The 23373-nt window shown below is 31.4% G+C and overlaps 2 protein-coding genes across 2 annotated transcripts; one reads left to right on the top strand and one right to left on the bottom strand.

Annotated features, from left to right (window-relative positions):
* The first annotated feature begins 2049 nt into the window (after positions 1-2049).
* On the top strand, positions 2050-3284 carry LOC146901857 (uncharacterized). Its single transcript, XM_085735207.1, has one exon. The coding sequence runs from the start codon at positions 2156-2158 to the stop codon at positions 3164-3166; it is 1011 nt and encodes a 336-aa protein (XP_085591333.1). The 5' UTR covers positions 2050-2155; the 3' UTR covers positions 3167-3284.
* A 9406-nt stretch (positions 3285-12690) lies between these two features.
* LOC146901856 (WRKY transcription factor 72A-like) lies at positions 12691-17355 on the bottom strand. The gene is made up of 5 exons (XM_085731871.1): positions 17163-17355; positions 15288-15362; positions 14489-15061; positions 14096-14209; positions 12691-13802 (listed from the first exon to the last, which is right to left on the bottom strand). The coding sequence occupies exons 1-5, from the start codon at positions 17283-17285 to the stop codon at positions 12837-12839; spliced, it is 1851 nt and encodes a 616-aa protein (XP_085587997.1). The 5' UTR covers positions 17286-17355; the 3' UTR covers positions 12691-12836.
* Positions 17356-23373: the final 6018 nt, after the last annotated feature.

Raw genomic sequence — 23373 nt, 5'->3', positions numbered from 1 at the left:
TGATTTATGAAGTTGAATGGGTTATATGATTTATAACTGAATTATGAGGGATATTTTGTTGTGGTGAAGTTGTTATGTTGTTATGACTTATTTTATTATTAAATAAAATAAGATTTGATAAATAAAATAAAAATATTAAAAATTGGGCTGTGTTGTGAGATGAGCAATTAGTAGTGATAAGAGTAATTAGGAGAGATAAATAGACAACAAAAGTTAGAAAACATAATACGTACGTTTTTGGAGAAAAAGGGAGAAAAGTCAGAAAAGAGGAGAACCAGAGGGAGAGCTGCGATTTCATCATAACCAGGTAAGGGTGAGACTAATTTTCAATATTATTAAGGGTATAATTCTATAGGATGAATTTAGCATGATTAGGTTAAGTTTTGGTGAGAATTGAGAATTAGGTTTAGGATAAATTTTGATGAATAAATCAAGAACAGATGTTAGATTGATGCAAAATTAGTATACAGACCTTAGATATGACTTAAGATGATAATTAGATGCTATTTGGATGAAGGAATCATGAATATAGGTGAAAAGTTGTGATTTTTAGGTTTCTGGCCGTACTGACATTCATCGCTCGCACCTGCGAGCAAGAACACTCGCATCTGCGAGCTAGAACCCAGAACTCGCAACTGCGAGCAATGCAACTCGCAACTGCGAGTGACCTGTGAGCTCGCAACTGCGAGCAGAATAACTCGCCACTGCGAGTAAATACGTAGGAACCCAGAATGCACACTTTGCTCGCTAGTGCGAGTGAAGTTACTCGCCACTGCGAGTTAAGCTGTTAGTTGCCCAAAATTGTCCCGATGCGATCCTTTCGCACGTGTAGTCTTGAGATGACCTTAGAAGTAAGTTAGAGAGCTGTTTGGGATGCTTTCATAAGCTCCAGAAGTCTGTTATGGTAACTGAAAATTAGAAGTGTTGCTGCATGAATGCTATAATGATGTTTTATGATATTTATATTGATGTAATTAATTCCTTATGTGAATGTTAACACATTCAAGCGTTGTTAATTGTTGTATGTTGCTGCTGTTTTCTGTTGTCGACTGTTAGTGTCTTGAGGTTGCATGAGTCGGTCTATGTTGTTGGAATTTAAGAAGTTGTCCATGATTATGAGTCGTATGAGTTGTACACGTCGTTGTCTAAGTTGTTGGAAGTTGAGTCCATTGCATACTCATATAAGTTGGTTGAGGGCTTGATGCCCTGGAATGCTTAGTCATTCACATGATTGGTGAGGGCTTGATGCCCTGGAGCTTTTGCTCACTATGTTGGGGGCTTGATGCCCTGAAGAGCCTAATTACGCTCATATAAGTTGGTTGGGAGCTTGATGCTCTGTATTGGTACCAAATGCATTTGCATATCAAGAGGTTCATGATGTTTAAGTTGTCAAGATGTTGTCGAGTTGATAGAGTTGCATGGTCAAGGATGAGTGGTGTCGTCAAGTTGAGTGTTAAGTTGATTATGATTTGTGATGAGAATTAGTAATGGTATTGATGATTGTATTTGTTATGTAATGAAAAATTATGCTAATTGTTAATTGTTGATATGTTATTAATGTTTAAGTTGTTAAATGCATTTTATTGGATTATATGCTTAATGTATTGATTATGAAATCTCACCCCTTCTGCGTATATGTTGCCTCGACCGTGGGTAATGTGCAGGTAATAAAGATTAGAGGCGTTCATGAGTGGACTCTCAGTTGGTGTCTAGGTGCTCTGATACGTAACGGGATGGGGGCTTGCTTTTACTTCTATTCCTTACGTGTCTCTTTTATGAACTAATTTATGGGATTTTTCAATAAGGCCTGCGTGCCAAGACTTTTAAATGTTGAACTATTTTCCGCTGCAATAGTTTAAGATTTTTCATGATGTTGAATTTGAAGGATAATTATTATTATCCATTTTACGATTTAATTGAAGTATGTGACATTCCGTTGTGATCAAAATACTCTGATTTTAAATGAAATTTTCATGTTGGGAAAACGGGGTGTTACATTTGGTATCAGAGCAGGTCGGTCCGTCCGGCCAAGTAGTGAGTCAAGTTGTGTCGTTTTAACAGTTAGGATACCCTTATTGTGTTATTCTAATTGTTGTGTGTTGCGCAGTGAAGAAAACTGGAAGCTGCAAATCTTATCTGTTATAAGAGAACTAGAATGGCTGGAAGAAATGATGCTGCGATGGCTGCTGCCTTGGAAGCCGTGGCCCAAGCTATAGGACAACAACCAAATGCTGGTGCTGGTGTTAATGCCGATGTGAGAATGTTGGAGACTTTTCTGAGGAATCATCCTCCTACTTTCAAAGGAAGGTACAACCCTGATGGAGCACAGACGTGGCTCAAGGAGGTTGAAAGAATTTTCAGAGTTATGCAATGTACTGATGATCAGAAGGTGCGTTTTGGTACGCACATGCTATCTGAGGAAGCTGATGACTGGTGGGTTAGTCTTCTACCTAACTTAGAGCAAGATGATACGGTCGTTACTTGGGCTGTGTTTAGGAGGGAGTTCCTAAACAGGTACTTTCCGGAGGATGTTCGCGGGAAGAAAGAGATTGAGTTTCTTGAGTTGAAGCAAGGTGAAATGTTGGTGACTGAGTATGCTGCTAAGTTCGCGGAATTAGCTAAGTTTTATCCACACTACACTGCTGAGACTGCTGAATTTTCTAAGTGTATTAAGTTTGAGAATGGCTTACGTCCTGAGATCAAGCGGGCCATTGGATATCAGCAGATCCGTAATTTTTCCGAGCTGGTGAGCAGTTGCAGAATTTATGAAGAAGATACTATAACCCATTACAAGATCAGGAATGAGCGGAAGAGTAAGAACCAACAAAATCGTTATAAGCCTTACAATGCCCCTGCTGATAAGGATAGTCAAAGGGTGAATGATGAAAGGAAACCGGGAAGGAAAGATACTAATGCTGAGGTTGTTTGCTACACATGTGGTGAGAAGGGCCATAAGCGTAATGCTTGTACTGGAGAGGTGAAACGATGCTTTCGTTGTGGTAGAAAGGGACATACTATTATAGAGTGTAAGCATGATGATGTGGTGTGTTTTAATTGCAATGAAGAAGGTCACATGGGTTCACAGTGCAAGAAACCTAAGAAGGCTCAAGCTAGTGGGAAGGTGTTTGCTTTATCTGGTACTCAGACGGAGGGTGAGGATCGTTGATCTGAGGTAAATTTTCGAGGACGAAAATTCTATAAGTTGGGGAGAGTTGTAACGCCCGTCTTAATTATTCGATTATTTAAAAATATATTTATATATATGATTTACGTGATTTTCATGACTGATATGTGTGAATTTTATGATTTATGAAGTTGAATGGGTTATATGATTTATAACTGAATTATGAGGGATATTTTGTTGTGGTGAAGTTGTTATGTTGTTATGACTTATTTTATTATTAAATAAAATAAGATTTGATAAATAAAATAAAAATATTAAAAATTGGGCTGTGTTGTGAGATGAGCAATTAGTAGTGATAAGAGTAATTAGGAGAGATAAATAGACAACAAAAGTTAGAAAACATAATACGTACGTTTTTGGAGAAAAAGGGAGAAAAGTCAGAAAAGAGGAGAACCAGAGGGAGAGCTGCGATTTCATCATAACCAGGTAAGGGTGAGACTAATTTTCAATATTATTAAGGGTATAATTCTATAGGATGAATTTAGCATGATTAGGTTAAGTTTTGGTGAGAATTAGGTTTAGGATCAATTTTGATGAATAAATCAAGAACAGATGTTAGATTGATGCAAAATTAGTATACAGACCTTAGATATGACTTAAGATGATAATTAGATGCTATTTGGATGAAGGAATCATGAATATAGGTGAAAAGTTGTGATTTTTAGGTTTCTGGCCGTACTGACATTCATCGCTCGCACCTGCGAGCAAGAACACTCGCATCTGCGAGCTAGAACCCAGAACTCGCAACTGCGAGCAATGCAACTCGCAACTGCGAGTGACCTGTGAGCTCGCAACTGCGAGCAGAATAACTCGCCACTGCGAGTAAATACGTAGGAACCCAGAATGCACACTTTGCTCGCTAGTGCGAGTGAAGTTACTCGCCACTGCGAGTTAAGCTGTTAGTTGCCCAAAATTGTCCCGATGCGATCCTTTCGCACGTGTAGTCTTGAGATGACCTTAGAAGTAAGTTAGAGAGCTGTTTGGGATGCTTTCATAAGCTCCAGAAGTCTGTTATGGTGACTGAAAATTAGAAGTGTTGCTGCATGAATGCTATAATGATGTTTTATGATATTTATATTGATGTAATTAATTCCTTATGTGAATGTTAACACATTCAAGCGTTGTTAATTGTTGTATGTTGCTGCTGTTTTCTGTTGTCGACTGTTAGTGTCTTGAGGTTGCATGAGTCGGTCTATGTTGTTGGAATTTAAGAAGTTGTCCATGATTATGAGTCGTATGAGTTGTACACGTCGTTGTCTAAGTTGTTGGAAGTTGAGTCCATTGCATACTCATATAAGTTGGTTGAGGGCTTGATGCCCTGGAATGCTTAGTCATTCACATGATTGGTGAGGGCTTGATGCCCTGGAGCTTTTGCTCACTATGTTGGGGGCTTGATGCCCTGAAGAGCCTAATTACGCTCATATAAGTTGGTTGGGAGCTTGATGCTCTGTATTGGTACCAAATGCATTTGCATATCAAGAGGTTCATGATGTTTAAGTTGTCAAGATGTTGTCGAGTTGATAGAGTTGCATGGTCAAGGATGAGTGGTGTCGTCAAGTTGAGTGTTAAGTTGATTATGATTTGTGATGAGAATTAGTAATGGTATTGATGATTGTATTTGTTATGTAATGAAAAATTATGCTAATTGTTAATTGTTGATATGTTATTAATGTTTAAGTTGTTAAATGCATTTTATTGGATTATATGCTTAATGTATTGATTATGAAATCTCACCCCTTCTGCGTATATGTTGCCTCGACCGTGGGTAATGTGCAGGTAATAAAGATTAGAGGCGTTCATGAGTGGACTCTCAGTTGGTGTCTAGGTGCTCTGATACGTAACGGGATGGGGGCTTGCTTTTACTTCTATTCCTTACGTGTCTCTTTTATGAACTAATTTATGGGATTTTTCAATAAGGCCTGCGTGCCAAGACTTTTAAATGTTGAACTATTTTCCGCTGCAATAGTTTAAGATTTTTCATGATGTTGAATTTGAAGGATAATTATTATTATCCATTTTACGATTTAATTGAAGTATGTGACATTCCGTTGTGATCAAAATACTCTGATTTTAAATGAAATTTTCATGTTGGGAAAACGGGGTGTTACAGGAAGCATGTGTGTCATGTTCATCGATTCAATTACACAATAACCTCCTTGTTCATTGTGATTTTACTATTCAAAAAATTGGCCACTAATTAAATTTGTCAAATGTAAACTATGGTCTCCGCTTCTGTTGTTGTCCTTTGTAAATGCAGTTTTAGATCTATGCCAAGAAATTAGTGCATCGTGTATCGTTACTAAGAATTCATCAAGGGAAATGGACCGTTACTAAGAATTGAGTGCATCGTTTTAAGGACTTTCAATCAAATCAGCAGGAGGGATGAATGAGATTGCAATGAAGCCAAGCTGTGCAAATATAGGAAAGCTTCTGTTTTATTATCATCCTCTTCCATGGTTTTTCAATTTTATTAAAACCCTAAAATTGATTCTTCATATCCATGGGCATAGAGATTTTTCATATAGATCGGAAAACAAGGAGGTTATTGCTCATAAAATTGATCTCCAATCTATAAATTAATATCCAATAAAATTGATATCCAATCGATTGGAGAAAGGATGAGAACAAGGAGATTATTGCTCATTGAGATTTTCAGTCTATAAAATAATGGTTTATAGCAAGAGAAAGGATGAGAAGAAAAAAAAAACAAGAGGTACTAAGGCGTTCCTTCAAAAAAAGAGGTACTAAGGTGTGAAAATAAATTTGATGTCACAGTACACTTTTAAGTGAATGATTAATAGCCTTTAGATTAAACTGATTTAATGGACGAGATTTGGTGTCAACGAATCCGTTGACACCAGGTGTCAACGGATCCTAACTATATATATATATATTAATGGCATAGTACACATCATTTTTTTTCTTCAAAAAGAGCACATAATTTTTAAATATAATATTTACACAATAATAATATACATATCACCTTTCCCCCTAAAAAAAAATTATCAATTTTTTAGAAAATATAGAAACTAATAAAGGAAAAAAATGTTTTTATGGGTTTTTTGTTTTTTATTTTCTGGTGTGTTTGATGAATTTTTGAAGAAAATGATGAAGATGAGGACGGAAGAAGATGAAGAAATGTTAAAAAAAATGGATGTTGGTGATGCACCGTTAGATACAAAAGACCTCCATAATTTACCCGTCACTTTTTCAAAAAAAAAGATCAAATGGTTGAAATTAAAAAATTGATAAGGTCTGCGATGGATCACCTACAATACTAGTCCACCTAATATATTTAAATTAGCTTTATTAATCAAACAACATACTAAAATAATATTTTTGTTCATTCATATTTAAAAGAACTACACCAATTGAATATTCTGATTTCCAAAATTTCAGTTCCTGCTTCGTTCTTATTCCAATAAGGTCATATTCAACGGTCTGATTGATTATATTTGATAACGTTAGTCGGTTGGGTCCGTTTTGATCGTCGGAGCAATGTCTGTCCATGTTGACTAGGTTTCTAATGTGATAGCTTGTCAGATCGACTTACATCGAAGATTCCAATTTCCAAAATTCCAGTTCGTGCTTCGTTCTAATTTCAATAAGGTCATATTCAACGGTTCGATTGATTATATTTGATATCGTTAGTCGAATTGGTCCGTTATGATTGTTGGAGCAATGTCCTTCCATGTTGACTAGGTTTCAAATGTGATAATTTGTCAGATCGACTTACACCGAAGATTCTGATTTCCGAAATTCCAGTTCATACTCCGTTCTTATTCTAATAAGGTCATATTCAACGGTCCGATTGTTTATATTTGATATCGTTAAGTCGGTTTGGTCCGTTTTGATCGTTGGATCAATGTCCTTCCATGTTGACTAGGTTTCAAATGTTATAATTTGTCAGATTGACTTACACCGAAGATAAAACTTTAATAGTTCATTATTATTTTAAAAATATCTCCAAAAGAAATTTATTTATTATTTTGAAAGAAGAAAATTTTTATGTACCGATATTAGAAAGTCGATATGATAAAATTTTGAAAACTCATGACTATTTCAAAATATCAAAATTAATAAGCGTTCTTCAATTTGAGAATGCTCATGAGTTTGCAAAGTATTATCATATCGGGATATGCAAATTTGAGATTCTTCAATTGCTATGAGAAAGTTCTTCGATTTTAGCAAAGTAAAAAGGTTAAACAAATGTTAACCATATTAAATGAGCCTGTTAAATTTATAGGCTAACAACCGCATGATTGAACTGAATTAAACCGAATGACTCATTCCTATAACTTGATCTCTATGAATAAACATTATTGTTATTTTTTAAATAAAAAAATGATTATTAAATTGTAGTAAACATGATGATTAGGTGTTTAGAAAATTAGACCCTTATAAACGACTCAAATGATTTAATTTACAAATAAATAAAATCACCTTACATTTTCATATATATTTATATATTGTAAAAAACATTATAATCTTTTAAAAATAATATAATATTTTTTTTTGACAAAAAAAATAAAAAAATAATATAATATATGTAGTATCATTACGTTAATATTGTATTTATTAATAATGATGTTTTGAAGATAAAAGGTAGATGTACATACTTACATACAGTGGACATGAAAAAGTGGATGATGTAGTGGTTTAACTATTTGTAATGGACAATATGTAGATGGTTCGATTCTTCTTGCTAGATTTAGTTTCTTCAATTTTTGAACTTTTCTTCAAAGATCCAAAAGTCAAAGCTGTTGAACAGTTTAATTTGCATTAATGCGCATTAATCAGAGTTAATTGGCATTGAAAACGTGTAGGATCCAAAATATTCCGGTTTTTTTTTCTTTTAATTTTTTTTAATATTTCATCTTCTACCTTCAGACGGGTCATTACGACCCGGTTAAAACTCATGCGACCCAAAACTAAAAAACATAACTTTAAGCTATTTTATTAAAAAAAAACCCATTTTAAACACATAATCATGAACAAAATTAATTTTTTTTGCAATTTCAAGCAATGTTTTGCAACTTTAAACACTCAAATTGAAATAAATAAATTTAATTTCAATAAAAAATACCCAAAATTAGAGAAAACGAATTTGCTAAGCAGATGTTAACAAAATCTTGGTATCTAAGAAGAAGAAGAAGATTGGTGCGTGTTTGGATGAAATGAGTGAAGTTGTTGTTGTTTATGTGAACATTTTGGGGTGGTTGAAGAAATGAGTCACTTTTATGTTGTTGTTGTTGACGTTTTGGAATCGATGGTAGGTTTATTGTGATGGATTTGTAGCTTCATCTGCATTTTTATGTCGTCATTGGTGTTTCAATGCAAATGTAATTACTTGTTATGTTTTTTTTTTAATTATGTAATTTCGTTTTTTTTTAAATTTTTGGATTTTTTTTTCATATGAAGATGATGAAGATATGATAAAGATGATGAATGTATGTTGAAGATGTTGAAGAGTGACATAGTGATTTGTTAAAAATCTGGAAGAGAGAGAGTATGTATAAACAAATAAAGAGAAAGAAATATGGAGAGATGAATAAGTGATAAAGAGGAGAGAGAGAATTGGAATTATAAGAAAAATCATGTGTAGAGGGTGCACCACAATAACATAGAGACTAAGTAAATCTAACCGTTAAGATCATGAAATAAATTTGTCCATGGTGGAACATATGGAGCAAGTGGTCCATATTAGAATTTGTCATACATGTGACGTGTTATCACTTAAAATCTGATTAGCTGAATTAAACGACTGCACCAAAGAAGTCAATTGCCTGACTTCTTCGTAGAAGCTCCCTTATGGGAATTACTTTCTTAGGCATAACTTTTTCAAGGAATAGATTTCTTGAAAATGTGTTTGGGTAACATTATAAGTTCTTAGTAATTTTTTATTTTACATTCTTAAAAATTAATCATATATTACATTTTTAATAGTACAATTCTTATAATACCCCTGTAACTAACTTGGTCTTGTTTTTCACTAAAAAAAACTAAATTTCATTTGGTCCTATAATAAGTGAGATACTATCATCTTAACAAAAAAAGCAAGATACTGTCATCATTGTTGTTGGAAAGTTAGCCAGTGATCAGATGATTGTAAAAATGTTGATTTTTACATAATGTATTACATTATTTATGTTTGATTTAAGGGTTAATAGGCCTTTACCCTCCTGCAATATATGTCACATTTAGTTTTCCCCTCTGTAAAATTTTTTTGTCGTCAGATTCCGTCCTTGTAATTTTTTTTGTTTTGGAATACCCCCCTAGGCCAGCTTACTGTGCATTTTCGTTGATGTGGCATGCTGAGTCACCGTTTTTTGATGATGTGGCGCGCTGACTGTATAATTTTTATTATGTACAAGTGGCATTTGTGATTTTTTTAAAAAAATAATCAAAAAATTTAAAAAAATTAATAAAAATGAAAAATAATGAAAACAAATGCTGAAAAAATTTAAAAATTCTGGAAAAATTAATAAAAAAATTTAAAAAATCAGGTAAATGAAAAATAATGAAAAAATTCTAGAAAAATTAATAAAAAAATCTATAAAAATTTAAAAAATTCTGGAAAAGATTAATATATATTGAAATTGTAGAAAAAATTATAAAAAAAAATGAGTTAAGTTCCTGAAATATTTTAAATTCCTGAATTTTTCCTTTTTTAATAAAAATTCTAATAAAAAATAACACTTCTTATAAAAAATTTTAGGAACTTAAACTATTTCGAATTTTTTTAAAATAATAAGAAAATATATTTCGAAATTTTTTAAAAAAAGTTCAATTTTTTTTCTTCAGGAACTTGATCTTTGTTAGTTTCAGGAACTTAATTAAGATTTTTTTTTTATAATTTTTTCGAAAATTTCGATACATATTAAATTTTTCAGATTTTTTTATTTTTTCATTATTTTTCATTTTACGAGATTTTTTTTTAAATTTTTCCAGAATTTTTTCATTATTTTTCATTTTTATAAATTTTTCTAGAATTTTTTTATTTTTTACGATTTCTTTCGTTTTTTTTATTTTTTTAAGAATTTTTTTATTTTTTAAAAAAATACAAATGCCATGTGTGCACAATAAGAAAATAAAAATAATTATACAGTCTGCGCGCCACGTCATCAGAAAAAGGTGACTCAGCGTGCCACATCATCGAAAATACACAGTCAGCTGGCCTAGGGGGGGGGGGAAACAATTTTTTTTTACAAGGACGAAATCTGACAAAAAAATTTGATGGGGGAAAAACCAAAAGTGACCTATATTGCAGGGGGGTAAAGACCTATTATCCCTTGATTTAATTATGTTTTCGACAAGATCTTTGATCATTTTTTTCTTTTTCATGAAAGGATCTTGTTGACAACAAGTCGGAATATGTTTGTTAATTTGGAACAAGAAGGATTTAGAGAGAAGAAGAATAACACTAATTCGAAGAATCTTGATCTGACATCTGAAGCAGTTCATACTGGCGTCTTAAAGCTTGCAACTTCACCTTCTTGATCTTCTCATCACCACGATAAGCGTTCTTGAGAATATATCCCAAGCACCCTTTGTAGATTCTTGATCAACCATCTTCTAAAAAATATTAGGACCAATGCACTGATGAATTAGGAACAAGCCTTTTGCATCTTTCTTTCTCAATTCTCGATTTGCAGTTCTCTGAGCTTCGATTGCATTCTCTTGCAGAAATGGAACACCATCATTCACGATTTCAAGCACTTCTTGGAATCTGAATATAACTTTCATCTACGAACACCACCTATCATAATTATGTCCCTTGAATATTGGAAGATTCGATTGGAATTGGTCATTGTTTGATTGTGCTGCCATTGCGGAAGCTTGTTAGAGATCGAACTAGGGGCTCTTGATACCAGTTTGTTGGAACAAGTTTGTTAATTTGGAAGAAGAAGGATTTAGAGAGAAGAAGAATAACACTAGTTGAAAGAATCAAAGTTTATTCAATTACTTTTTTTTTTTTTTTTTGAGCAATATTCAATTACTTATTATGAGTTACATGTAACTTGCTTATGTATCAAGCATCCCAACTAACTACACTTAAGAACCTTGTTACTTACATTTCAAGTAACTGTTATAAAACTAACCACACTAATAGTTAACTAACTCTAACCGTTAACTAACACTAATTATTAATGTGCGACAATAATGTATACAAATAATTACCAGTTTCATAAAAGACGACACAAAGAAAGAGGGAACCATTTCGTTTGTGAAGGTGAGGATTGCGGTCGTGTGTTTTCGGTCACTATTATAAGTAAAATTTTGCATTTTAGATTCATTCATTAAATGATGTATCTAGTTTATATTTGTTGATTTTTGCTTATAATAGTGACCGAAAATTGTATGTAGTGGAGAGTAGCCCAATAATTTTACTCGGAATAACACCTAGGAACAATTCGTGGTTCCAATGTAATTGTAACTAACGTTAGAATTTTTATTCCCATCGTTGAATTTTCAGGAATATGCTCATGTTTCCATCATAAAACCTCTCTTTCCTATCATCACAAACCCATATACAAACACATAACCACACATTATTTAAGCAATAGGATAAATCAATTGAGTTTCATTGAGCATCCAAGCAGTGGCAGAGCCATGAATTTTTTAGAGCCTAGGCAAAAATTATAGAGTCAAGAATTCTTGTACACGCACGTGTGAAAATATTGAGTTTGCCCAAAAAAGAGTTTTTGAGTGGGTTAATGGACTATTGGGTTGGGTGAAATATGAAAAAAAATCGATTGAGCCCGGGCGAGTGCCGAGCTTGCCTGGTGGTGGCTCCGCCCCTGCATCCAAGAAATTGTTCTTGAGACTTTGTTATAGTTCACATACATGCTAGCTAGCTAGAAGTGATTATTATATCATAAAGAGTACTAGCTATGACCAACACATCAGATAACTTACATGTGATGGCGAAATACGTCCAATACATTTGTACGTCAATTCATCTATTCATTCTTGCTAATATTTCTCTTTGATTTATCACCTAATGATAATTATATGTCAAATTTTCCAACAGAAAGTCAATGAGCCGACACTGCAAATGTTGTGCATAACAAAATTTTCAACAATTTGTAAACGTGAAGACGAAGCTTCTTTGATGGTTAAAACTTTTTTGGACTTTGGTTGTTAGTTACTCCATCCGGTCACTATTATAAGCAAAAGTTCACTTTTTAGATTCATTCAATAAATGATGTATATAGTCTATATATAGACCACATACATCATTTATTGAATGGATCTAAAAAGTCAATTTTTGCTTATAATAGTGACCGGAGGGAGTACGTGTGTATGAGATTGAAAATTATGTTTTTGGTTTTTTTTTTCTTTCATAATTTTCAATTTTTACTTTCATGTCATTCAATTTTATTACTTGAGTTTTTAATATGACATTTATTTATCACAATGAATAATTTTCAAAGAAAAATTATGTATTTATCTAGACAAATACTCCTGTTGATATTCTAAATGAGAGTTGATTCCTGTTGATATTCCATAAATAAAACAAAACATATTATTTCAATAAAACAAGATACAAAATAATACACTAAAATTCAATTCTCTAATTACATCAATCCAATCAAAAAAGAAAGTATAGAATTTTCTAAGTAGCTACCTTGAAATAAATAATCACCAATTAATTGGTATTGTCACTATTATCACCACCAGGAGATGCAGAAGCACTTTTAGGTGCAGAAAATGGCAAAGAAGGAGATAACAACATCAAACTTCCATTCTGTGTATTGTTCACTGGTGCCGTTTTGTTCAAGAAACTTGAACCACAACCATTTACTTTAGAACTTGATGAAGGCAATGAAGTAGAAGAAACCTGAAACATCTCAGCCCATTTCATTTTCTGACTCAAATTTTCTCCTGCACTTTGATTTTGATTCCCTTGATTAGTGTTTCCAATAAGTGAAGAAAGTGCTGCAGCTAAAGCTGATTGAAAAGTTGGATCTGCTGTGATAGCTTTTGTTGCTGCAGATATAGTACTATCTTGTAAACCTACATGTTGTGAAATGTTTGAACTATTGTTGTTTTTTTGCATGTAGGTTTGGTATATACTTTCCATTGTGTTTTGTCTACCAAAGTTTAAAGTGCTTAGATTATTATTGTTCCTATTATTACTATATGGTTGATTTTGAGTAGTAGCATAATTGAGGAAGCTATTCCAATGCATGGGATTTGATTCAGGAGAACTAAAGCTAAGAGTGGAAGAAGGGTATCTTGGTAGTTGGTTATTGTTGTTGTAGCTTGAATTGAATCTAACAAAGGGCGATGATGTTGAAGAATTTGATGGGTTTGAAGTGAGGTCAAGAGTGATAGTTGGATGTGAATGTTGAGATGATAGTGCAGGGTTGGATAGGTATAATTGATTTGATTTTGAACCATCTGGTAGATAAAAGTTTAGGCCATGAAGATTGTTGTTGGTTTGTGTTGAGGGGATTGAACCAGAGTTGGAGGTTGATGAACCTGATAATAGCATCGATGCGGCTGCGGAAGTTGTGGAAGCCATGGCTGTTGCTGAAAGTGGAAGGCTGTGGTTGTGTGTCCCTTCGTATGTTGTGATTAGAATAGACATGTCCTCAACACATCTTTGTACCTGAAATTCATAATTATGTGGTGCAATTTAGATACGTGAAATAGTTTAACTATTATATGCATATATAATTTAATTTTTTTTTATACAAACGTTCAATTAAATGTCATTGTAGCCTCAAGCACAAAATATGATTGGATATATGCATAAATTTTCTAGGTGCTAAATAAATGAATAATTTAGAATCTTTTTTTCTTCTTTTTTGACGAAGAATAGTTTAGATTATATCTCGTGTAAATGATCATTATCAATTGAAACTCAATGACAACATGAGCGTAATGTAAATGTATATGTACCTGTTTTCTAACTGGACATGATGGTGCAACCGTGCAACGATAGTATGCTCGAGGGCAAGGGTTTCCCTTTGCAATTTTTTGTCCATACTTCCTCCATTGGCATCCATCATTCATCTGTTTTGAGAAATCAAAGTGTGAACAAATGGTTTTCATTATTTTTAGTAAGTACTACACTTGTGTGTGTTGAAGTTAAAAAATTAGTAATTAGTACAGTTTACCCTACACCATTAGATTAATTAAGAGAAAAACTTATTTTAATGTACTTGAAAAGGTATTGTAAATAATATCTTAACGCACATCTTCTCTATTTTAATCTAACGGTCTACGGTCAAACTGCACCATGTAACATCGAATTTGATATAAAATGAGGTGAGAAGATAGACAAGTATTTACCGTTGGGGTGTCACATCTTGCTCTAACACAAACCCTAGCTTTCTTTGCAGGAGTTTGTTGAGCAACTTCTTCCTCAGCATCTCTCATTGTCTTATTGAGTGTCTTACTTGGTGGCCAAGTCTCTACAACTTCATCATCCTTTGTTGGAACAACTTCAGAACTATTCACTGGACTTGGAATATTTGGTAACCCTTCAGTTGTGCTACCTGATTTTGATGTTTCAAATTTACATTCCAATCCAAGTGACAACTCTTCCTTGTTGAATTCTTCATCATTATTCAATGCTAGTTTAGACACTTTGTTAACTTTCTCTTGATCATTTTTTGGAATATTGTTACTAGGAACTCTTCCAAGGCTGAGGGAAACAAGATCTGATTCTGCATTTATTTCTTCATGGTTATTATCATTGTGATCAACATTGCTCTTTTTTGTTTCTTGCTTAACCATATTGTTAAATTGCATTTCCAGTGCTCGGTATTCGGTCATTATTTTGTTCAAGCACATCTTTAACCGTTGATTTTCTTTTCTCACCTCACCCATTTGAGCTTTTGTTGTCTCAAGCTGATCATCAACCTATATACATGTAATTGCAACATGTGACATGAGTACTAATTGAAATTGGTATAATTTGTTTTTAATTTGACTCGTATATAAAATATTTTTATATCCCGTCCATATAAAATTAAACTCAATATTTTTTTAATCGAAAAACAAGTAGAATCACTAAAAGTCGATCATCTCAACTACGTTGACACCAATAATTCAATAAAAATTAATAACGGTGTTATATAAAATTAACCTTATCATTTTTGGGCGAGGATATTGTGCTTGGACCAGCCTCAATTGATCTTTCAGTATTAGCAATGGGTGCTTCCTGTAAAACATAGGCAAATATAAGATCACATTGATTGATTATATATTCATGAGCAAATGCATTTTTTTCTTTTTCCTTATTTTTCACTTTATTTATCATGGATGCAAAACAATTGGCCAGGCTCCTTGTTCCTTACATTAAAAAAAATAAACTTGGGGGTATTTCTAAATGACATAAGAAAGGGAAAATGAGGATTCATGTACTTGAATGAAATTATAATTATGAACATGTCTTTAATGAGGAACTATACGTATAGACATGAGAAGCCAATGAATCTTTTTTCCCTATTCATATTTGGTCAATTAAATTAATTTAAACTTACATGTGCTGGGTACTATCATGTTTTTAGATATAATTTGTTTTGTGTGTGGCACATGCATAGGTCAACTCTCATCAAATGTGTATATTAATGGAAAGTAAACCCTTAATAGTATGTATATGCCAGAAAAATGATAACATCTTCAATAGATTTTTGCAAATTAAGAACATGCACAATTGGACATGTGTGTACATGTTTTTTGTTTTATTTTGTGACTCATGTGTGTACATGTATTATTACTTCTTCCGACGTCCATTTTCAATTTAATATTTACGGTGTTGACTATTTCAAGTCTACTACAATTCTATCAAAAAACAAATTCAACATTAGCTACTTCAATGATGTTTGTTGATTTTTCCTTGGGTGTTTTGGTGTATTTTTATTTTCTTTTGGTGTAAAACTTGGGATCTAATCCCCCTATTTATATATAATATATTTTGCCATTCAAAAAAAAAAATCATCCTTTTTTATATATAAGTAGATTATTTTTTATTGGTGAATGCTTTAACAGATAAATGATAGAGATAGATATTTTTAACAAACTTTTGAAAAAAAGAAGACATTTTTAACAAGTTTAAGGAGGTTGAATTTTTTTAGGGGTTTGTTTGGGCTATGGAGGTAGATATATAGCATACATGCATTGTACACGATAAATACTGAAGATTTGTGGTATATATTTTTATGGTATGTACAAATTATTATTTAGTATAAACAATTTAGGATGAACGATATCCAGTGATATAAAACAAAATTAAGTTTTGTCAAAACATGTACAAAGCCAAAATTAAGAATCGAAGTCAATTTTTTTTTTTAATAATAAGAACAAAATAATTGATTAAATTCTATACAATCTCTATGTCCTAACTATATGGATTTCTTGTGAAAGTTTGTTTGCCTTGCATGCACGAAAGGTAATTTGTCTATAATTCACAGAAGAGTTTAAGACACAAAACTAATAGCTACTTAGTAGCAAGTTGATTTTGGATAATAAAGGATAAGGGAAGGAATTAACGACCTGATCATGGCCCCCACGTTAATTACAATGATAATTCTTTTTATGAAAAATTAAATATAAACGTGAATTATGATTTTTTTTTAAGGATGATTTTTTTTTTGAAAGGTGATTAATTTCTACAAGGATATAAACGTATTTATATGATTGTATTTCATAAACAAAATCAAAATGATAGAGTTTTGTATAAATTTTTTGACATCAACCTTTGTTTAAGACTTGTAGATAGATAGTTCCAATATTGATATAATTAAACAAAAAGGATTGCAAATGATGTAGAACTACAAAATCATTTATAAAAGTTTGGTTTCTCTCCCTTAATTTTGACTATCAAATCTAATCAGCATAAACCAAAACAAACATATAGATCCATATATATAGAGAGAAAGAAAAAAGAGACATGTTTTGTGATTTAAAAGCTAAAAATGGCTCTTAATTATAAATAGCTTAAGATAGAATTAATCTTCACCTCAACAATAGTCTCCTTTTTTTGATGATGACTTTCATGATCATCACCAGTACTATGCTCACTTCTCTTATCTTCCTTGAGTTCACTATCTCCATCACCAGATCTCCCAGAATTGCACTCCATATATGGAAATTGAGAAAAACTAGATATTTTCTTCTTCTTGATCTGCTTTTGTAAACCTTTTAGGTTTTTCAAACAAAACCCCTCTTTATGGTAATATATAGAAAAACTAGAGAAAGAGGACCTGCATGAATATTTGACTCTTGAAAGGATTTGACTAATTAAAATATAAAAAAATACAAATTTGTGATTGGTGGTACCATCTTTGAAGTTTCGTACATTTTGTAAAAGTCACATGGGACAAACAACAACAAGGGTTTGTTTTAAGGTCAAACTTTTTGCCACCACCGGTGACCGGAGCCTTCCTTTTCTTGTGATTAAGTGTATATATTTCTTGGTCTTCTCTTCCATGTGATAACGAAAGAATTCTAGTTTGTGAATCAAATTGTTAATTATATATGATACGGATACATCAATTTCCTCGCTCCATCGTGTCAGATACGTTAGGATACACCAATTACTTCATGCTCCGTTTTTTTAGTGTAAGTTTTTTCAACCGCTCTATTCATATTAACACATCTTCCTCGCTTAATCTAAAATAAAATTGGTTCATGTATTTTTTTTTTAGGTTTATTTCCTTCTATTTTTAATTTCTTTAATTTAAATATATATATATATATATATATTTTATTTGTATGTTCTTCCTTAGTTATTTTTCTGATTTAAAATTTCTATTTATATATTGTATTTATTAATATTTTGTGAATTTTTATGGTCATTCATACTTATTACTAAATTAATCATATAATGCAAATAATTTGTATTTCTATCGAATGCATTATCTCTTTCGTATACATAAAAGAGCAATTTAGTAATAGTTACTTCAACAATTTTATTACCCATTTTATTACTCTAACATTTTTTAATACATGTGATTTTTGTAAAGCAATTCTATATTAAAGGACGGAGGGAGTATAATTTTTTGTATTAGTCTATAATCATTTCATGTGTCATCAAGATTAACGCATATAATCACACTATTGTCATTTATCTTGATACATTTTTGATATACACACACGCATTTTCATTTTGCACCAATTGTTTTTTTTTTTTCTTTTTGAGAAGAAACTAAAACACACTACCAAACAAATTTAAGACTAACTTCTGTGATGTACTGCACAACTTTCAGAGAAAGTTTTCGAGTTTTCCTCAATTTAAATCTTTGTGATTTAGAAGTAAACTGCAATTAACCACAATAAACTCCTTCTTAGATGTAAAATTTTAGCCGTGTCAAAAAAAAAAGAAACCCCTTCTATAAAAATAAAATTCTCAGCTGTATAAAACGGACTTATAAAGCATACGTATAATTTGCATTATATGATTAATTTTCATATTATTATAGCATTAAATATATACATGTTATTTGTTCACCAAAAACAAAAAATCATTTTTTCTTTGGTACAACCAAAAACAAAAAATCTATACGTGTTTATATATAGTTGTCTTTTATTGAAAAATATGATTTTTTTTTATTAGCTCGAAGTCAGACAATTAATCTGATAACACAGTCTTGTGATAAAATGATCTTTTAATCAATTTTTTTTGGCTACAATTTCTTTTAATCAATTTAAATTTAATTATACAATTTATAAAATAAACGGCTGCTGCTGCATTTAAGATGGGTCAATGGAAAAGACCTAAGAGAGCATATAATATAATGTTAGTCATTCAAATATCTAATAAACTCACAGACAGATCACATATCTACTTATTTATTTACAACTCGTTATTAAGTATTCACAATTGCGTCATCGAGATTTAGAAAATGAGGAAGGCTAAGGTAGGTTGGCAAGTGACAGATATGTAATATTGATCTTTCATTTGCCACGAACTTAGCACATATAAATATAATATACATGTCCACTTGCTGTATACTTGGTACTTCTAAACGGATATAATTAGGTGACAAAATATAGACAACTTTTTCTTTTCTATAGTCTAAATAGCATACATAGAGACAATCTAGGGATCAACTCCGTTGACGTCTTATAATTTTTTGTCCTTACATATCAAGCTTGAAAGAGAATGAAATATAATTTGAAATTTTTGAATATTTTATACTATCTATTGGTATTACTATATCCTAATAAGCATTGACTAATATATATTTGTGTGTGTACAGTTACACATTAAACATTAATTTTCTAAAATTTTCAACTCTCTGCCGTATTTTTTTATTTTGAGTGTTTCATACGGCACTATCCTCTTATGTAATAATACTAGTCCTACTTGCATTATACTACTCTCATACGTAATACTACTCGCATCGTTTTATTTTATTAGTAATATATTTAATTTTCCGTTAAATAAAAGCAATATATTTAATTAATATTGATCTGTAAACCTTTTTTTAAATTCCATCGATGATTGTACCCAAAAAAAAAGGTCATTTGATGATTTGTCTAGCCTCTCTTAGGCCATGGTTTGTTGGCCAATGTCTTGCTATTTGGACACAACTTCCGGAGCCCACTACTTGACTCCTAGTCACCAACTTAGGTGGCCCCCACATAAGGTCATAAGGGCTATTAATATCGAATGTATCTACCTTACATCTGAGGGCAGGTTGATGAGGATACAAAGAGAGGAAGCAGTGGACTTACATCCACCAAGAGGCACATTGAAATAATATTTAAATTTAAGAACTTTATATTCATATCTATATCCCTCAATAGTTAGCTTCTGGTAATACATATGAATGTGAAATGCAAAGAAAATTGTTGATAAATATTGGTCATGTTGTTTATTATATGTTTTTTTTTAATGTCGTTAAAAGGTAAAATGCTCTCCTCTAAAAAATAAAAGTCAAATGCTCAACGTACACATGATATTATTTTATTTGTTACGACTTTACCAGATCAATGCTGCAATTTTTTTTATCAGTTGACATTGACAAAAATGTGAAGTTGATTTTGTATTACTATCATAATTCATATTAACGAAGGTATTTCATAGATGACCAACTTTGGTATCAATATATACTTCTGTAACACATCTGGGCTGTGCATGTGCCTTTAGACTTTTGCCCATCTTGTGCTTGATTCAGTCTTTTTATAAAATTATTTCCTTATTATAAAAAAGAAATTTACTCCATGTCCTGCAAATAGAAGCAACTTCCGATTACAACTCAACAGTTATCTATCTTAAGGTCTATTATTTACAATTTTATGTTTTGTATGACTTTTTTCAACCTTCGATATTTGTTACTTAATTAATATATATTTTTTGGGTCATGTTAACCGGTTAAGAAAACGAAAAGAGGAAATTTTAAATCAAAAAAAAAAAAATACTTTAACTAGTGCCCCCCCCCCGCTGGTAAACATTTCCCATATTTTTTTACTTTCAAGTTTCAATTGGATGTATTCAAGAATATATTTGAAATATTTTTCTTCTCTTCACACCGCTATAGTATTTTTTTTTTTGCTACTTCTTCTAAGTTGTGCAGTGTATGTAAAGATAGGGAAATGCTTGGACCTTGCTTATTTAAAAACAAAAAAATGCTTAAGACGCTGTCCAAGTTCTTGTTTAGCCCTTATATTGACCATGTGTTGGGTAGCGCAGCCTTTCTACACAATACGTACCTCCATAGTCTCATACACCCAATACGTACCCCCCATACCCAGTCTCATACACCCCACAAAGTACGTGAAATCCCAAAAGAGAAACAGGTTGCATAACCCTAGAAGTATTCATTGCTTGATGTACATTTTTGCAGTCAGTTGAGTTGTAGGTGTATCAGATTAATCTTTTACATTTTGCCGGTTTGTATATTTGTCATTTATTCCATTACATGTATACAATTATCCATTTTCACGTATTCTATTACAAAAATACATATGTTCGTTATGGTAATGATGTATCACCTCTCTTTATTTTAAATGTTTTGTTGAATTGTGCCTTGATAACTTTTTGTGTGGTCTTTGGTTAATTGGTTTACTGCACAATACGTAAGGGGTTGTGCGATACGCAATTGTTGAAGATTTACATGATGTCCAACTTCCGCCTCCTGCTTGTTGTCCAGAGAGGGTTGCGCAACGTGCACGTGCGCATTTTTCAGTTTCTTATTATTCACCATGTTTTTCAGTTTTCTTTATCTTTTTGTCTGTGTTTGTAACTTGGATATTGGTTGCTACTAATTTTGATCCACATATCAAAGTATTGATGTGATTTTGATCTGAATTCACAATAAATTATACATAAATATGCAGGTGATAAACAACAACAATGATAATTTTTGTTAAGTAAAAAGTTGGAGATTATAAAAAAAAAAATTAACATTGAATATCTAAAAACTAAACACTTTCACATCAAACAATTATAATTGTTCTCTTTTATATGAATGTTTTAAAAAGAGTTGTAAGATTTTGTTTACTACTATCAAATATATAACTTTCTATGTATTTGATCAGACATAAACTCGAGAGACAAATTGAAGAAACTAGATAGTCTGGTTTAGTTTTTTTTATTTTTTTATTTTAGGTTTGGTGCCATAAAAAATGATAGGAGTGAACATATTTTATGACTTAAAAAGTTAAAAGCTTAATTTATTGCAAAAAATAAATTTAAAGGACTAATTCGTTACAAACGTTATCTTCACGTATCTAAAATCTTAAAAACCTTAAAACATTAGCTATACGAGTCTTTTTGCTATATGTTATTCAACATTACATTTTCATTTAGTATATTAAATTCTAACTCACACTTGACACATCAATACATATACAAGTCCTAAATCAGATGTGAGAATGGTGGAAGCCATGTCTAGGGATGTAGTTTAATTTGACTTGTGAGCTCACAAACTTAATATCTTGAAAATGTTTTCCTCGCATCCAGATAGATTGGATTTTTTTTCCAACTCAATTTATCCTTGGAGTTGAAAGTTGAAGAGGAATTTCGATGCTTTAAGGAGAACCATGACAAAGCCACACCAACACGAGTTTAGAAATAAAAATGAAGATTTTTGTACTCTTAGTTTGCGAGAAAAAGTTATCAATAACATACAATTTATACACAAGAACATATAAAATAAACATATCGAATTTTGTAATTTTGTGAATTTAAAATGTTTTTGCAATTTCTGTACGCTTATAATAAAGTAATAATAAAATATAGATGAATGTTTTTTTTTAACAAGTAAATATAGATGTAGATGAATGTTAATATGTGTTTTAATAAGAGCATGTGTTAAGAAACTTAATATAGTAATACTATCTTAGAAATCATGTATTCATTTTTTCAAAAGTTTAAAAAAATGTATATATCAATGCAAAATTGCTCTTTCAATAAGGATCCTTAACATATGTCATAAAGCCACAATTGAGCAACACCTTAAAACATAAACTGATGAATGTTAATATGTGTTTTAATAAGAGCATGTGTTAAGAAACTTAATATAGTAATACTATCTTATAAATCATGTATTCATTTTTTCAAAAGTTAAAAAAAATGTATATATCAATGCAAAATTGCTCTTTCAATAAGGATCCTTAACATATGTCATAAAGCCACAATTGAGCAACACCTTAAAACATAAACTTAATTTGTCCAGTTGGTACAATCAGGAGGAATATAATACTTCTTTAAATCTTTTTTTTAAAAAAAATACTTCTTTAAAAAAAGGGGAAGAATGTATAATACTACATTTGACAGTTATTATAAGTCTATGCAATTTTCAAATCCATTAAGAATAATATGCAGAATACATTATATAAATATTTAATTTAATGTATCAATTTTGTATAGAAATGTTCATTTTTTTTTTAAAGAAAGAAGTGTCGAAAATAGAAATGTTCATAAAATATCTTGTATATATACGTATCAACGTATGCGCTCAAATTTGAGTTTTCGTCTTACAAGATACTCACCACTTTTTTTTTTTTTTTTGAAGAAGATACTCACCACTTTTTGTTTCTTACTTTCTTTTGGAAGGGGTCTTACAAGATACTAGTACTTAGTAACATTAAGTAGATGTATATTTTTTAAAAAAATAATAATATAAAATAAGACTTATATTTAGGAGTTTTTATTTTATTTTATGTAATGCAATTAGATACGTACTTCCCATACTTTTCTTTATAGAAAAAGATATAAACTT

Source organism: Medicago sativa, chromosome 8, assembly GCF_051527215.1.
Source record: "Medicago sativa cultivar Bolivia chromosome 8, Bolivia_mono, whole genome shotgun sequence".
Classification (NCBI taxonomy): Eukaryota; Viridiplantae; Streptophyta; class Magnoliopsida; order Fabales; family Fabaceae; genus Medicago; species Medicago sativa.
The sequence above is the reverse complement of the archived record's forward strand: the minus strand, read 5'-3'. Positions and strand labels throughout refer to the sequence as shown.